The 17,843-nt window shown below is 53.8% G+C and overlaps 1 protein-coding gene across 1 annotated transcript; it reads right to left on the bottom strand.

Annotated features, from left to right (window-relative positions):
• Positions 1-501: 501 nt before the first annotated feature.
• DACT3 (dishevelled binding antagonist of beta catenin 3) lies at positions 502-16,059 on the bottom strand. The gene is made up of 4 exons (XM_051989323.1): positions 15,220-16,059; positions 8,541-8,637; positions 8,235-8,384; positions 502-4,804 (listed from the first exon to the last, which is right to left on the bottom strand). Exons 1-4 carry the CDS (start codon positions 15,508-15,510, stop codon positions 3,429-3,431), a joined length of 1,914 nt encoding a protein of 637 aa, XP_051845283.1. The 5' UTR covers positions 15,511-16,059; the 3' UTR covers positions 502-3,428.
• Between the last annotated feature and the right edge of the window lie 1,784 nt (positions 16,060-17,843).

The raw sequence follows: 17,843 nt of genomic DNA, 5'->3' as shown, positions 1-17,843 counted from the left end.
CTCCCTCCCCTCTCCCCCTCCCCAGCCTCTGGTGCACCTTTGGGGCTCGAACATTCTGAGGGGGGGTGGGGGCGGCTTCCCACCCCTCTCCTGGAGGAGAAAGCGGCGTCTGTGCGCGGGAGCAGCGTGGGGGCCCGCTCTGGGCTTCCCGGCCGGCCCCAACATCTGCTTCTCATAAAAGCCGAGCCGCGGAGAGAGGACGGCCTAGCCCTGTTCCCCATCCCCCAGTGCCAGGAGGGGGGCAGGGAGAGAAACCCCTTCGAGACGAGCTGGTCTGTAACTCACTCTCCCAGGCCTCCCAGCGCACCCTGCCAGTTTCAGCGGAGTACTATGTCCTCCATCCTAACGGACCCCTCCTAACTGCTCTGCCCCGCTTCACTTCCCAGAAGCCCCTCGCTTCCTTCAAGGCTCAGCCCAAACGCCCTCTCGGAGATAAGGCCTTAGACTTGTACGTGCCCCCCCCCCTCCCGTCCCCCTTAGAGTGTGAGCTCCTCGGAGGCAATCCGTCAACAAGCTTTATTAGGTGCCTGCTAGGGGCCAGGCTCTGTGCTAGGCGCTGGGGAAACAAAGACAGAGGAAAACAGTCCCTGCCCTCGGAGAGCTTCCATTCTGTCGGGGGAGACAACGCGGACATAAATAAATATATACAAGATATTTACCAAATATTTACAAGGCCATGGGGGAGGGCCACTTAGCAGCTGGGGGGGGGGGAGGGGAAAGAGTATTAGGGAAGACCTCTTCAGTGGAGTCTTAAAGGAAACTAGGGCTTCTGGGAGATGGGAGTGAGAAAGGAGAGCATTGTAGGCACTGGGAACGGCTCCTTGGTCTCCTAATGCCTATCACAGTGCCTTGGAACATCTTAGATCAAGAAAGGAATTGACCGATGGGCGAGGGCAGCTTCTGTGCCCCCTGAAACTGAACGAGTATCTCCCTGCCCACACGGGGCACTTTGTGCCCTCGATAAATAGTCCGAGAGTGAGGTGGATGGCAGGACCGCAGCTGGAAGGAATCCTGGGGACACCAGAGACACACAGAATAATCAGATGTCAGGCTTGGGAAGCATCCTGAGACCCGGCTCCTTCCCCCCTCCTTTTTTTTTTTTTTTAAAGAGACAGAGGCTTATTTCAAGTAGCCCTTCCAAAAGGCCTTTCCAGACCCTCCCGATTATCCGTGCTCCCCACCCAAATTACTTCCTATTTTGTTATGAGAGGCAGCCAGAGTAAATAGAAAGCTGGCCTCCCCGCCAGGAAGACCTGGTTTCCAACGCTAGTTTTGACGCTCCCTGGGCCGTGTCACTCTGGACAATTCCTTGAAATTCATGGAGAATATCTTAGGCAGCTCTAAAACTCTCGTTTGCAGAGGTGTGTGTGTCTGTGATCATAGAGGGAATATCCTCACCTGGGAGTTACCTAAGGCGAGGAAATCCGTCCCTATCTTTACCCTGAATGATTTTTCCTTTGTATTTACTTGTCTGTGTACTCTTCGTGGGTGTTTCTCTCCTATTTCTGGGTCCCCAGCTGCTAGTCCAGTGCAGGGCACTTAATAGGCACTTAATAAAAGACAGGTGACTCAAATCGAATGCACTCTCTCCTCACCTCCGCCTCCTGGCATCCCTGGCTTCCTCCAAGGTACTCCAGATGACTCCCCTGCTCAAGAACTCCTATAACTCCCTATTGACACGGAGGTGCTTCTCTGACAAGAAGCCCGGAAGCCCCTTCTTGGTGATTTAGTTATCGATATGATTTCTCTTTTTGGAACTGTCCTTCACATATACAGAAATGAAATCAGGTTCTGCCCTGGAGGAGCTTCCGTTCTTTCGGGGGAGACGACGTGCGCATAAACATATGTTGGTTTCTAGGATAGAGATCACGTAGCTCCAGCAGAATGGGCGCACCTGGAGGGAGGGGATTATTCCTTGCCCCTTTGTTCCCTCGGGGCACGGGGCAGCAGGGTTAAGGGGGAGCCAGAAGCCAGGACCGCCTAAGGTTCAATGGTCATCCCCTGGCTGGGTGAGCCTGGGCGAGGCTGAATTCTCAGCATCCCGGGACCGGAACTGATCCTCTCTAACTAGCGGTTCTCGAGGAGAGGCTCGTCTGAAACGGAAGAGGAAGATTTCTACAATTGATCTCCTTCACCAGCAGAGATCGACCACAGTTCTGCAGCCGCTGTGGTCTTAAAGAGTTGCCTAAAGCAACTGAGGAAGTGAAGTGACTTGTCCGGGGTCACACGGCTGGAATGAATCTGCAATGAAATTCGAACCCAAGTCCTTTGGACTCCAAGCTTGCCTCGCTATCCACTGCGCTATAGAAAACGCATTTAAAAAAAAAAAAAAAAAAAAAAAAAAAAAAAAAAAAAAGGCTTATTGGAGCTCTCTGCCCCGTCACCACGTCAGGACCAGGGCCAGAGGAAGCCACCAGGGGATAACACGTGAATTTATTTACAAAGAGAATATAGAAATAGACAGGGTCTGGCTCCCGTGAGGCAATGGGGGTGGGCACCGGACGAGATCCGCATCCTCAGCCTTCCCGCACGCACTCGCCTCGGGAGTCGCCGTCATTGTAATAAATACGGCCATTTTCAAACCCAAACTAATTAGGAACTGGTGCCCCTCTGGCCCTCCTGCCTGGCCCTCTCCCCCTGGAAATCTCCTTGGTCCTTCCTTTCCCCAGGCGTCCTGTTTCACTTCTCGTCCAAGGTCACCAAGAAAGAGCTAAGGAAGCACCGGAGAGCTCAGGCCCGCAACTACTTCTCAGCCTCCAAGCCAGATTAGAAACAGAGCGATCCGGGAAGATCGCAGGGAGGCTCAGCCCTGCCGGATTCCGCCTGAATCCGGCAGCAATCCACAGTGTACTCAGTCAGAGGTTAGGGGGGTGTTCCCACGTCATTTACTGGCTAGCTAGGGCATCTGGGGAAAAGTGAATGGGAACGTGGCCCGACTGAATGGATTGTAAACTGGCCAGTGACAGGGGAAGGGAGAAGAACACCAATGAGGAAGGAACTGGGGGGCCCCGAAATTTGAGGATTTCCTTGGCCAGAGAGGATTAGGAAAGTAGAGACCCCTTGAGTAGAGGGCAGGGGCTCCTTAGAGGCTCGTAGGTTCGTAGAATGTCAGAGCTGGCAGGGACCTTAGAAATCGGACGTCCAACCGCCTCACTGCAGAGGCGACTAAGGCCTCAGGAGGGGAAAGGACTTGCTCAAGATCACTCAACTAGTGAGTGGTTGAGGCGGGAGACGAGCCCAGATCTCCTCAATCCAAATTTCTCTTTACAACACGCTGCCTAATTCATTGAGTCCATTCTACAGCCAGGGAAACTGAGTTCGCCCAAGTCCACCCCGAGAATCAATGGGCGAACTCTGGCGTTCTTGGCTCTCAGTCTAGTCAGTCGAAGAAGAGCTGGGCAAATAGCCTCGGCCTGCGCCCCACGAGCTCACACCGTGGTCATGACTTTCAGCGATCCGGAGCGGAACCGGAGGATCTTCTTCTTGAGCGCGTGGGAGGCCTTGATCTTGACAAAGACCTTCCCCTGGGCGCCCCCGGGGCCTCCGCCCGGCCCAGCGGCTGCCGACGCCGCCGCCAGCTGCTGGGGCCACACCAAGCCGCCGCCGCTGCCTTCCGAGTCGCTGGAGGCTGAGCTGAAGGCCAAGGACTCGCCGTCGCTAGCGCTGGACTCGCTCTCGCCGTAGGCAGGACCGTAGCCGCCGGTGCTGCTTCCCAAGGGAGGACCCCGGCGCCCGACGGCTGCGCCGCGCCCAGCCGAGCACTCGGAGTCGCTACCCGCGCAGCCGTAGAGGAGGCGGCGCGGAGGGCCAGGCGAGGGTCCCGGGAGACCTCCGACGGCTCGGCCCCCGCCCCCGCGAGGCGCTGCTTTGGCCCTCCGCCCGCCTTCGGCCTCCTCGCCGCTGATCTCGGCAGTGGAGCGCCAGCGGCGCGAGGAGGCGGGGGCCGCGCCGGCCGGGGTTCGACGGGGCCGGGCCGGCCGCGGCTCCTCCCTCTCCACGGTATGATACTTGGTTTCGCCGGGGCCGGCGCCTGGCCTATTCAGAAGGCTATTTTCAGATTGCGAGCGGGCGGCCTTCTTACCCCGCGGAGAGCCCCGGCGGGCCGCACCGTCGGGGAACCGGCCTTTCCTGGTACCGCCGGGCCGGGGCCGCTCCCTCGGAGGCGACAGCTCCACGCTGCGGCCCCGAGTGAGCGGGGGAGGCGGCGGACCCTTGCGGCGAGCAGCGCGGGCCACCGGAGGTCCTCGGACCCCTCCGTGTGCCGCGGGGATGTACTGGGCCTTCACCAGCCGGCCCTCGCCCGGGCTGGGAGGTGAGGAGCTCACTGCGGGCGCAGGCTCGGCCGGGGGCGGGCTAGAGTCCCAGGGCGGCCAGCCCCCGGGCCCGGGAGAGCCGCCCACGCCGGGATGCGGCTGTTCCTCGGACCGCTGCCGCGCGCTGTTCTGCCGTCGGAGGGCCGCCGGCGGCTCAGCCGGCCCGGGGCCGGGACTGGTGCGGGGTTGGCCCGGCCCTGGCCGCCCACGGAGCCGCCGCCGGCGCCTCAGAAGGCCCGAGATGTAGCTCTCTAGATGGCGGCCTGGGGCAGCGCCGTCCGGGGGCGCAGAGACGGGTGAGTCCGGGTAGAGGCGGCCGCGCAAGCGGGGGCTCTGCAGGGCCACCGCATGGAGCGGGCTGGGTGACAGGAAGGAGGTCACGCCCCCGGGTCCGGCCTCCTGGGCAGCCGTCGGGTAGGGAGCGGAGAAAGAGCGGGGCACCACTGTTGGACCTCCAGCGGAGGCCTCCTGGGAGCTGGGGCCCGCTTCCCCTGCAAGGAGAAAGGAGACAGAAGGGGTGGGGGCAGTGTCTCCAAGAATGCTCCCCTTCCCCCATCTCTTAGCGCTTGCCTCACCCCATTCCTTCCCCTTCCCTCCCTCCCTCCCTCCCTCCCTCCCTCCGAGTGAACCCGTAAGTCAGTAAAAAGGCTGTGAAGAGATTCCAGCTCCATTACTTTACTGACTGGAAGCCAGTGTGCTTTGGAAGAGATCCTGGAAAGCATCTGGTCTCTCCATTTAGCAAATGAGGAAACTGAGGCACCCGAGTTGCAGGGGCTCGGGTGCAGAGCCGAAGCTCCCAGAAGGCCCAGGGGTCTAGCCTGGCATTCAGAATACCTTCCTCTGAGCCTTACTCCATAAGGCACCTATCTAGGAGTCCCAGAAGGGGAGGGAATGTGCCGGCCTGGGTGGCCGCTGAGGGCAGTTCCCCACAGTTCCCCACAGTTCCCCACAGTTCCCTCTGTGCTTTCTCTAATCACGGTTAGGAGGAGGCTAGCTGGCTCAAGAGCTGAGTTCAAATGCGGCCTCAGACACTCAGTGGCTGTGAGTGTTTGCCTCAATCCATCCGAGAGGGGAAATGGCAAACCAGGCCAGGAGATTTTCCCAGAAAACCCCAGGACAGCCCCGACATTGGTGGGACCACAAAGATGGGACAAGATTGAACACAAAGGAGTAGAACTGAGAGACAGCGTGGCCCAGAGGAGATGCCTTCTAGCCTAAGAGACAAGAAGACAGATCAGGGCCCTATCTCCCGCTTTAAGTCTGCCAGGGCTCTGGATGGTTCCCTAAAACTGACCCGGGGTTCACCTGGGATTCGGTGGCAAGATTAGCCCCTATTCCTATGCCCATATACTGAGAACCTGGGATCACATCTCGCCCCTGACATTGTCATCCAGGGTATCACCCGGTCTCCCTGGGCCTCAGTTTTCTCCTCTGTAAAAATGGGGGGTTGCATCAGTTGGGGAATGGCTGAATAAACTGTAGTACATGAAAGTGATGGAATATTATTGTTCTGTTAAAAAAAAATGGACAGCAGGATGATTTCAGAAAGGCCGGGAGGGACTTATATGAACTGATGCTGAGTGAAGTGAGCAGGACCAGGAGATCATTGTACACAACAAGATTATGTGATGATCAACTGTGATGAATGGGGCTCTTTTTGGCAATGACGTGATTCTGACCAATTGCAATAGACTTGTGATGGCGAGAGCCATCTGCCCCCACGGAGAGGACTATGGGCACTGAATGCGGAGCACAACATCATCCTGTCACCTTTTTTGCTGTTGTCTGCTTGCTTTCCTCTCCCCCTTTCTTATTTTTTTTCCTTTTTGATCTGTTTGATTTTTTTCATATGCAGCATGACAAATGGGGAAATAAATATAGAAGAATTGTACATGTTTAACATAGATTGGATTACTTGCTATATAAGGAAAGGGGTAGGGGGGAAGAAAAGGAGAAAAAATTTAAAACACATTTGAAAACTATGCATATATTTTGAAAATAAAAAGCTAGCAAGATAACTATAACTCTGTATACATATATTGGATTTAATGTATATTTTAACATATTTAACATGTATTGGATCACCTGACAACTAGGGGGAGAGAGGGGAAGGAGGGGAAAACTTGGAACACAAGGTTTTGCAAGGGTCAATGTTGAAAAATTACCCATGGAGGCAGCTGAGTAGTTCAGTGGATAGAGCACCAGCATTGAAGTCAGGAGGACCTGAGTTCAAATGTGGCTTCAGATATTTAACACTTCCTAGCTGTGTGATCCTGGGCAAGTCACTTAATAATCCCAATTGCCTCAGGAAAAAAAAAGAAAAAATTATGCATGTATAGGTTTTGTAAAGAAAAAAGCTTTAATTTAAAAAAGTAAAAAAGAAAAGAAAAAGCTAAAAAAACAATTAAGGGGTGGACAAGATGGTGGATAAAGTGGTGTATTTGGAGTCATACTTGGGAAAATTCAAATATTAGCTGTAAGATGCCAAATCACTAAAAATCTAAGTTTCAGTTCATCTGTAAAATGAGAATACTCATAGCATCTACCTATGGAATGATCCAATGCGATACAGAAAATGCTTTGTAAATCTCAAAGCGCTGTTACTGTTTGGTGGTTGTTTGGGGGCAGCTAAATGGTGCAGGGGGTAGAGTGCTGGGCCTGGAGTCAGAAGGACTCATCTTGCTAGATTCATCTGGCCCCAGACACTTGTGTGACCCTACACAAGTCACTTCACCCTGTCTGCCTTGGTTTCCTCATCTGTAAAATGAGCTGGAGAAGGGAATGGCAAGCCCCTCCAGGATCACTGCCAAGAAAGCCCCCAATGGGATTGTGGAGAATGGAGACACAGCTGACCAGCCACACTCTTTGCAAACCTCAGAGCCCCAAGTTGCTGCTGTTCCCTGGTGTCCTTCCAGCCAGAAGGTAAGAATTCTGAGGGCCTTTGTTCAGAAGCAGCCCTTCATCCGGGAACATTGGGCAGCTGGGCCCGCCAGGCAAGGGAGGGAGATCTCGCATCCAGCTAATTCTCCTGCCCTGTCCTCTCCCTGCAGGCCTGTGCACAGAGCTGCCCCAGGATGCCCTTCTCCCTACACACATATTCCCCACACACTCCACTCACACACACACACACACCCCACATGCACATACACTCACACGCTCACACATAAACACACACTCAACCACCACACACACTCACACACACATACTCATACACACATACTCCACTCACATGCACACACACACTCCACACACACACTCACATTCACACACCACATGCACACACATACCACATGCACACACCCAACCACCATACACACACACACCACATGCACATACACTCACACACTCACACATAAACACACACCCAACCACCACACACACTCACACACACATACTCATACACACACACTCCGCTCACATGCACACACACACTCCACACACACACATTCACACACCACATGCACACACATACTCACATACAAATACACACACACTCCACATTCACACACACACATGCACATACCACATACACACACCCAACCACCACACACTCATACACGAACACTTCACTCACATGCACACACACTCCACACACACACCACATGCACACACACTCACACACACCCAATCACCACACACACATACAAATATACCCACACTCCACATCACATATACATATACACACCATACAGAATACTATATGCACATACACACACCACACAATGCACATGCATACATGCACACACCCCACACATGCATATACCCATATATTTAAACACATATACGCATGAACTTCCTTCAGATGCCCTTAGCCAAGTTCCTTTCGAGTTATGAAATTCCATGATTCAGTGGCCCCATTTCCCAAGCCCTTTCCTCCCATCCTCCAATCCATCCAAGTGTCTTTTTTCGTGTCCTTCTTACCCAGAGATTTGGGCCTCTTGCTGGCAAACACTCCCCGGGGCTCCGAGGGGCCTAGCCGGCTGTAGGAACCGGAACCAGAAAAGCCACTGTCGCCTCCAAACGTTGAGGGAGGGGAGTCTGGACCAGTAGGAGAAGGGCCCTCATAGAAACCTAAATGAGGTAAAGAAGGGAGAGACTGAAGGACAGAAAGCGGAGCGGAGGAGGCAGGGGAGAGATGGGTGAGAGACAAAAAGAGGGAAGGTAGATTGGGCCCTCAATTTGGAGAGCTGAGGAGATTTAGATTGAGGTTGCTGGGTTTCCTCTCACCTGAGCTCAGCCCAACATCTTCTTCCAGGCCTTCAGCATCCAAGCTCAGCTCTCCCAGGTGTTGACCCAGTTCCCACATCAACCCAGGCAGGGCCTCCTGGAACAACAATGGGTGTGAGGGGAAGGGAAGAGGAAGGACCCAAGGAGACCCTCATGCAGACACAGTCAGGCTCTTGCCCTGTCCCCTGCAAAGAGCATCAGGAATAAACAGGACTGCAGGTGAGGAAGAAAGAAGGGAAAAAAACTAGAGGTTCCTTGGGGGAGCTGAGTTTAGAACCTTATACAATCTTCAGACCTTGGATGCTTAAGCTGAAGGAGCCTCGGAATTGAAGAACCTTCAAAGCAGGAGGCATCTTTGCATACACTGACCACGTTGCTCCCCTGCTCAAGAAGAGTCAGTGGCTCCCTTTTGCCTCTACAAGGCAATTGTCCCTGTTGGCAGCACTTCTGCATTGGATTCTGGGCTAGTTCCAGGCAGGTTATCGCATCATGATGTGCACTCCAGCCAAAGTGACTTTGCTACATCTAGTGCAGGACTATACACGAGGTTTCTTTCTGTCAGTTTGAAATGCTCTTCCTACTCACCTCCACCTCTAGGAATCCTAAACTCCCTGGAAGGCCCAGCTGACACTCTCCAAGTTGCTAATGAATGGCCCCCATCCCCACCCCAGGTGTTCATTTTGTATTTACTGTTCTTTTTGTTTGTTCCCCAGTGAAACGTAAACTCCTCGAGGGCAGGAACTTTTACTTTTGTCTCTGCATTGTCAGCACCCTGGACAGCGCCTGCCACACAGTAAGTGCCTAATGAATGCTTGGAAGCTGGCCTACAGCCAAGAAGCATCGAGTCCTTTCCCTGATTTGTGTTACTTTAGGCAAATTGATTCCACTCTGTACTAGACTACTTGGAAAGCTGGAAAGCTGGATGAGGAGAGTTTTCACACCTGGAGTTCCCAGCTCCCCGGATCTTGACCCTGGAGGACATTCCCCAAGGCTCCTCCCATTCTTAATCTGTTCCTGAAGGTGTGGGAAAAGACCGAAGGGAATGAGCTTTCCCTAATCAGCTTTGGGAAATAACTCTTTCCAACCCTCCCTTATCCCTTGGATTGAGGTGGGAATTTTCCAGTCAGCTCAATCCACCACCCCTTATTAAGTGACCAGTGTGGCTCCCAGAAGCTGCAAAGCTCCCATAACCGCCAGTGATACAGGGGGAAAGGTACTAGATTAGGAGTAAGAGTTCTTGACTCTGCTGCTTACTAACTAGGTTACTGATGACTCCTTCATCAAACTGAAACTGAGTTTCAGTTGCTTAAATGAAAGGTGTTGGATTAGTTGGTCCCCGAAGTTCTTCCAACCCTGAGGCTATGAGGCTATCACTTCGCCTCAGTTTCCCTTCTTTGTAAAAAAAAAAATTGAGGTGGTTGATCTCAATGATCTTGCGATCCCTTCCTATTCTAAAGCTCTGGTGTCTGTCCTTAAGGGGGTTCGAGTCTGGTAAAGACCAAGGCGTCTGGTCAGTGTCAGCAAAATAACTCTTGAGCTTGAGCTTGGTTTTTAAGAACCTATAGGGCCTTAGCAGCTATCCTGACATCCCCTCCTGAATGAGGAAGGGAGGTAAAGATCATCAATCTCGAGTGCCATAAACTGCACTATGACTTTTGGGACACCCTGGAGATTCACTCTTGGGAGGGGGCTTGGATTATATTGCAAGGGACAAGGCTTGGATTATATTGCAAGTCCACCTATATCATCTCACTGAGGATGAGTGGCTGATTGGTCTAGGACTATTGTGCTGGGTCAAGAAAAAGTGAGGGTGAGGAGCAGAAATGGCTTTTTAAACTAAAATTCTAAGGGACCTTAACTGACCAAAAAGCTAAAAGCTAAAAGGAGCTTCCAGGGACGCAGCTGAGCATTTATAATGGGCCTGGAAGCAGGAGGACCTGAGTTCAAATCCAGCCTCAGACAGTTACTAGCTGTGTGACCCTGGACAAGTCATTTCATTTCTGCCTGCCTCCCTTTCCTCATCTGTAAAATGAAAATAAGAATAGCCATTATTAGCTCCTCCCTTCCAGCATTTGCAACTGCTTGGCACAAATAGGTGCCATATGGATGCTAGCTCTTTATTAATATTTTTACCAGCTGCTGCCTTGAGACAGAGGCACATGGAAAGTGCAGGTATTATCACCTCCAATTCCCTAGACGAGAGTTTCTGAGCCTAGATCCCGGGGCAGATTGATGGGAGTTTGCTTAGATGCTTGGAGAATTCAGGGACCCAGCAATTCTAGAGAAAGATGGGAAAGCTTCACCTTCCCCACAATACCTCTCTCTCCCTCAGCCTGTACTTTTCATCCAGGCTTCTATGAAGGCCTTCCCCTACTGGACCTGCGCACATTGGGGAGATCCTTTGATTGAGTGCCCCCACCTCCTCTCTCCCCCAACACATACACAGAAAGGAAAGGGAGGAAAAACACAACATAGGGAGGGAATACCTAGACTTTTTCCTCAATGATTTTGGTGACTTATTAGAGTTACACAACTTCAAAGGAAAGGGGATGATCTCTTTAGTCACCCGAAGTTTCTTTCTTTGAAATGAGAGATACTAAGGGTACCTGAGGATGGCGCTACAGAGCTGGGTACCAGCATGGATCTCTAGGCTTGAGAGTGGGACTTAGGCTGTTTAGCTAAACCAAGTTGATAAGTCTTTTTTTGGACAAATTCAAATTTTGGACAAATTTAATAAAACGAGGCCTAAAGGTGACCCTTGGACAGAAGGAGACTTACTGAGCTGTCCAGGACAGGGGTGATATCTCTCAAGAAGCCCCAATTTCTTTTCTTTCTCATAAGAATACAAATCATGCTAACAGGACTTTGGGGAACTTTACAGAACCCTGGGAGGAGATCAAGGCCTACCTAAGGAGAACAAGCCATTGTTCGTGCACTACTTAAACCTTTTATATGTTTTCTGAGGGGAAAAATAAAGAGTTCTATAGTTGAGATATGCAGTTACCTTTTCTGCTGCGGTCAGAGTGGAGGACTTTTACCTACGGCTATGGAGGCCCAGACAAAAGCCATATTAGAAATTATATTCTGAGATTTCCCCAGAGGAGACTGGGAGAAATAAAGTGAGCCAGGAAGTGAGTTTTTTTCCCTATACTCCCCATGGTAGAACCTGGTCTATCTAAAACCAGAGCTTAGGGGATGTAGGTCAATGTTTGTAAAACTTTACAGTCATCAAATCTTTCGCTTAGAAACTTAAAATAGTGGATATTTACATCTATAGAAACTTCAAATCCAGATCTTTATAATTATAAGCTTTAATTACCTGAGAATTAGATAATGTCGAAGCTAAAGGCAGACAAAATTGGGGGAAAAAATAGGATCCATAAGTAAAAATACAACTGCTTTTTGTGGCAGGGGAAAACTGGCAACTAAGTAGGGTGCCAATCAAGTGGGGAATGGCTGAGAAAACGATGCTTAATGAATGCAATAGAATGCTCCTGGGCCATTGTTTGCCTGCTGTCCCCCTCATTAGACTGGGAGGTCTTTTGCCTTTCTTTGCCAGATTTTAGCGCACTGTGGTTGTGGCTGTTGTTGGTCCTCGGTTCTAAGAGTTCCATGACATCAGGGAGGTGATGTCACGACATACAGTGATCTGGGGAGGGAGGGAGGGAGGGCTGTGCAAAGTTCTCAGTCACTTTCTTCTCCAGAGTCAGCCAGCGGCCAGATATAGATCAGACTGGAGATGGCACATTGTAGATTTTAATAAATGTTTATAGGCTGACCGACATAAGAAATAACAAAAAAAAAAAAAAAAGCTGGATTTAGAGAAACCTGGGGAGGCTTTCTTAACTGAAACTGACAGAATGAGAGCTGGCAGGACAATTCATACAATAACCAAGTCTTTGAAAGACTTCAGATCTCTGATCAAGGCGATGACTAACTATGATACTAAAGGCTACAGAGGATACTGGAGAGAGGTGATGGACTCAGGATGTAGAATAAGACATTTTTGGAACATAATGTGGGAAATTTTCCTTTTTAATCGTCTATGTGCTTTGAGAGGTTTGTTTTCCTTTTCTTTTTTTTTCTTTTCCTTCTAAACTGAGGATGGATAAGAAAAATAAAATAACTTCTTGTTCATTGAAAAATTAAATTAAAAAGCTACAGAGCTGGGTACCAGCATGGGTGTCTAGGCTTGAGAATGGGGCTTAGGCTGTTTAGCTAAACCAAGTTGATAAGTCTTTTCTGGACAAATGCAACCCCTTAGTTTAATAAAACGACTTCAAGCCCTTCTTTTCCTTCTAAATTGAGGATGGATAAAAAAAATAAAATAACTTCTTGTTCGTTGAAAAATTAAATTAAAAAGCCAAAGCGCAATGCAAAGATAATTTCCTTCAACATCCTCCTTTTACATTTGGGAAACCGAGGCCGGGAGTGGAAGAAGGTCTGCCTCCAATCCAAAATCCAGAATCGAAACCAGGTATGAGCACGGCCAGTCCCTGCCCCCTCCGCGATGATTCCTGACCCTCAGACAAAAGCTTCCTGTCTGGGTGTTAGGGGTGGTCCAGGAGCTGGGCGGAGAGGAGGGGCAAGGGGCAGGGCTTCACCAGAAAAGCCAGCTCCTTCCCTATTTAGGGCAGAGAAGGGGGCCCAGGAGGCGATTCTCCCCACCTCTCCCCCCCCCCCAGCCCTCCCTTCCACTCCTTCAGGGCTGGATGCCAGAGAACACAGTTGAGAGACCCAGGATTTCATAACACTCAGAGCTTCCAGCTCATTTATTCCAACCCCTCCTTTACAGAGAGGGAAACTGAGACCTCAGGTTGCATAGCGAGTAAAAGTCAGACTGCTCTTTTCCCACTGCACGCCATTCCTCTTCTAGAGTTGCCTCAGTGGCCCTTCATCCCCCCTAGAAAGTCCATCTAAGACTAACTTTGGTCTCCTGCTGCTGGGCTAGGAGAGCCCAGTCCCTCCGCACGGGTGCATTGTACATGCCAGCGGAGAGATGGGTTTCCCCCACTATCCCCTCCTCACCCTCTCCTCAGAGAGTATATTTAGCCTTCCTCCTCCAGCCCGTGCTGTCTCTCCCTCCCTCCTCCTCCTCCCCTCCCCCCGCCCCCCCTTCTGCTCTGCCTGGAGACAGCTCTGACTGGGGCGGCCTCTCCCACCTCCCCGGCGCCCCCCCTCAGTCTTCCTGACCCCAAGCGGATGGAAGAACCTTCTTCTCTGAGACTCCCCAGGGCGCCCAACCCTCCTCGCGCCCACCCGCGGTGAGAGAGCCTTCTTCACCCCCTCCCCCCACTCTCTCCCTGCCGGATATGGGGAGGCACAAGGGAGAGTCAGAAGAAACGCGGGGATGGGGAGCGATGGAGACCTAACGAGAGGGAGCCTCAAAGACAGAGATAGAGACGTGGGGATGGGGAGAATCATCTACCCCTCCCCCAGCTTCCTGGCCACCGGGCTCCTGCAACCCCCGCCCCGCGCAAGTTCACTGCTGGCCTGGGTCCTACCCCCCCCCCAAAGCCCTTTTCTTTCTCCCCCTCCACTCTCCCACCCCCATCCCCATCCCAGTGGTTCTCTCCTCTCCTGAAGAAGGGCCGAGGCGGAGGCCAGGAGGGGCGGGGCCTCCCACAGCTGTTTCTGCTTGGAGAGAGGAATGTGGCCAGGCCCTCCCGGGGGAAGGGGGGGCGCGGGGAAGGAGGTCTGCAAAGCCCTAGGCCTGTTCTCCCCATCCCCCTCCATGGGTTAAAGCCTACCCCCCCCTTAAAAAAAACGGGCTCGCGTTTCCTCCCCCGACCGAAGGCCAGGGCTGGGCCGAACGGGAGGAGATTCAACTAGGGAGCATCAGGTCGGGGAAAGGAGGGTCTGGAGCGAATGCCATGGGCTTGGGGGGCCGGGGGCAGCCCTGGAAGGAGAGAGCTCGGGATGGTCCGTAAGGGACGCCTTTAGGAAGGGAAACCGAACGATGCTCCGAGAGACCCAGAGAGGGGAGCGAGGGATGCAGAGGGAGAGACAATGCCCCGCCCCCCTCTCTAGTTGACCTTCGCATCCCTGGCCAGGCTCCTGCCCCTAGTCCAGGTCTGAGAGCCCTAGACTAACCCCAAGTGCGGAGAGGGAGGGAGGGGGGCCCAAGCCCGTCCACGGGTGCGGAAGCCCACGAGCCACCCCCTGGGCTCTGGCCCTCTCCTCCAGCGAGACCTCCAAGTCCTCCAGCAGGAGGGGAGCGAAGGAAAAAGAGGAGACGGAGCCCGAAAGAGACCTGGGGAGGGGGAGGTGCCTCAAGTCTCCCTTTCGGTCCTAACGGTGGAGCCCCCTCCCAGAGCCGCCGAAGCGGAGAGGGGACCCCCAAGCTCAGCTCCGCAGAGCGGGAGGGACCTAGGGACGGCGTGGGGACGGGGGGAGGTCCGCCCCCTGCTTCTTCGACTCCCCCTCCCTCTGCGGTCCCTTCTAACGGATCCGCGGCCAACGGAAAGCGAAGGGCCGATATGCACTAGGAGGCAGAGGGGAGGTCCACGCACAGAGCCTGGGGGCCGTGACGCCCGCGGCGAGGCTCGGACCGCACGGGATCCGCCGCCGGGGGATGGCGAAGTCCGAGGGTCCGGCCGGGCGGGGGGGAGGGGGAAGGGTCCGGGTCGGGAGGGGCCGGAGCCTCGGGGGGGTCTCGAAGCGCCCGTTCCGCACTCACCAGCTGCTCCTCCAGTGCGGCTGCGGCCCGGCGCGCCGCCGCCTCGTCGTCGTCCTCCTCTCCATCGTCCTCTCCCAGGGCCTCGTCCTCCTGGTCCCGGCCGTCGTCGGCCGCCCCACCAGGCCCCGCGCCCGTGGCCAGCGGCTGGCCGAGCCGGAGCGCCTGGCGCACGCGGAACTCCTGGCGCTCCCGCAGCCAGTGCAGCTCGCAGAGACCGGCCAGGCTGCCCTCCAGCCAGCCCCTTAGCCGGCCCCGCTCCGGGCTCACGGGGAAAGAGAAGGCCCGGATCATGGCCGCGTCGTCCCCTCCGCCGGGCCTCGGCCCCCGCTCCCGGCTTCCCTGGGGGCCCCCAGCGCCCCGCCGGCCGTGCGCCCGCCCGCCGGTCCGGCCCGGCTGTCACCGTCTCATCTGCATAGGCCGCAGCCCATTGGGCCGCCGAGCCAAGGCCGATCTGCATCTCCCCGCCCCCTAGGCGCTAGCAGCAGGCTGCCTATTGGTCACTAGCCGCGGAGTCACGCCCCTAAGCTCCCCCAGAGGTAGAACCATTGGTGGATTTCCTGGTTCTTAGCGGTGAAGATCTGCATAGACCACGCCTCCCGTCTCCAGACCCCTAGGTTGGGGAACATCGGTGGGCCTAGGGGTTCCGAGTCCTCATTACCGACATAGCCACGCCCATTGCACATCCTCCCTCCCACTGTCCTCGGGGGCTGCCGGCCATTGGTGAGATGTCCTATGTCTATATAAACCCGCCTTCCCCTCCTTTCCCGGTTTCACTCTGCCCGTCCCACACCATTCGGCCCTCCCGGATTCGCCACTCAGACCTGTCCTTCAACGGCATAGTCCCACCCCCACTCCTCAATCTCCCTTTTCTTCCTGCGATTCGCTGCGCAAAGATAGTCCTTGCCTCACGACGAGCACTGATTCGCAGCTCTGCGGACAGGGCGGGGCGCTCCTTTGGACCTTCCCTATTATGGGCGGACATCCATAGACTGGTCTCTGGGATCTTGAATATTATAATTAGAGAAAGTTGGGCGGGGATAAAAGAGAGGACCAAACGCCCTTTCTCTTCTTCTCTCACCCAATCGGCTGACGGTGAGGGGAAGGAAGGCGGCCCCTCCCTCTGCTCCTCCCTCTTCCCTCCCCAAATCCTCGCGTCTCTCCGCCTCTGCCCCCAGGCTCCAATCTCTACAGGCTCCAGGAAGACTTCGGTGTTTCCTCCAGCCTCCGGCAGCATCCTCTCCCTCCTGGGCCTGCTTCCGATTATGACCGGATGGGCCCGAAGGGAGCAGAGCCTGGAGGAAAGAGCTCTGGAGGTTGTAGTCACGAAAAATGGAAGTTGCTTGAGGGCAGGCCTGAATGGTCTGTTTCCTCCGGATAGGGGATGGGCCTCGGAACCAAGCCCTCTCCCAACGGCCATCTGCACGAGTTTGGTCAGAGCCCAGGACCAGTGAGTGTCCCGAAGCTGGGGGCGCCCCAGAGCTGGCTCTGTTCTTTAGATCCTCTTCAGAGCGCAAGTTTCTTGCTCTGAACTTAAGCGTTTGGAGGAGTTAGTCGAAACATGAGTAGATCCCTGACACTGATGTGATGCCCTAAGATTTACACATGGGTCCTTTGACCTTCACCGCTTCCCTGGGAGCTAAGGACTGCTATTATTCCCATTTTATAGATGAGGAAACCGAAAGCAGGTGGGATAAAGGGCCTTGCCCCTAGTCACACAGCTAGTTTCTGAGGCTGGATTTGAAGGCAGGACTTCCTGACTCCAGGATCCCCTGAATTATACTTTTTTCTATTTAATTTCAGAACAGGGGAGAGAGAGAGTAACCTAAGTATTCCTTAAGCTAGGCTGGAGGATGGCCCAGAGGCTATTGGCCCGGTGTGTGCTCTGGCCATAAGGGCTGCATAGGGAGCCAGAATCTGAACCCTCCCCTGTCTGACATGGAGGCAGGCAAACCATCTTTCGTTTGAAGGGCTGTTTGCTTATTTAAAGAGTGAGAATTGGACTCAGTGGCCTCCATGGCCTATGTAAGGGTGCTTCAAAAATGGCTTCCCTTCTGTCTGCTACAGGGACAAGGGCAGGAGACAATCTCTTACCCATTTTACCAGTTATTTAAGCAAATTCCTTCCCATCCAGACCTCCCTCTCTCTACCTACATGGTCTCTTAAGGTGCTCTAGTTCTGCTATTCCGTTCTCACACCCCTCCCAATTCTGCCATCCCCTGTTCTAAGTGTCCTCCCAGCTCTGACATCTCTTCCTAAAGGCCCTCCCAGCTCTGACACACCCTGTTCTAAGGGCATTCCCAGCTCTGACATTCCTTGTTCCAAGCTCCCTCCCAACTCTGACATTCCATATTCTAAGGGTCCTCCCAGCTCTGACATCTCTTCCTAAGGGCCCTCCCAGCTCTGACACTCCCTAGTCTGAGGGCCCGCTCAGCACTGACATCTCTTCTTAAAGGCCCTCCCAGCTCTAACACACCCTGTTCTAAGGGCCTTCCCAGCTCTGACATTCCATATTCTAAGGGCCCTCCCAGCTCTGACATTCCATATTCTAAGGGCCCTCCCAGCTCTGACATCCCCTGTCCTAAGGGCCCTCCGAGCTCTGACATTCCATATTCTAAGGGGCCCCT

This window comes from Antechinus flavipes, chromosome 3 (genome assembly GCF_016432865.1).
Source record: "Antechinus flavipes isolate AdamAnt ecotype Samford, QLD, Australia chromosome 3, AdamAnt_v2, whole genome shotgun sequence".
NCBI classification, from domain to species: domain Eukaryota; kingdom Metazoa; phylum Chordata; class Mammalia; order Dasyuromorphia; family Dasyuridae; genus Antechinus; species Antechinus flavipes.
This window is presented reverse-complemented; position numbering and strand designations above follow the sequence as displayed.

Excerpts from the sequence above, each read along its gene's own strand:
- DACT3 (XM_051989323.1), bottom strand. The coding sequence starts at position 15,510 with ATGATCCGGGCCTTCTCTTTCCCCGTGAGCCCGGAGCGGGGCCGGCTA. Across the intron at positions 8,638-15,219 it reads CCGCACTGGAGGAGCAGCTG|GAGGCCCTGCCTGGGTTGAT; the intron begins GTGAGTGCGGAA and ends TTGTTGTTCCAG. Across the intron at positions 4,805-8,234 it reads CAAGAGGCCCAAATCTCTGG|GGGAAGCGGGCCCCAGCTCC; the intron begins GTAAGAAGGACA and ends TTCTCCTTGCAG.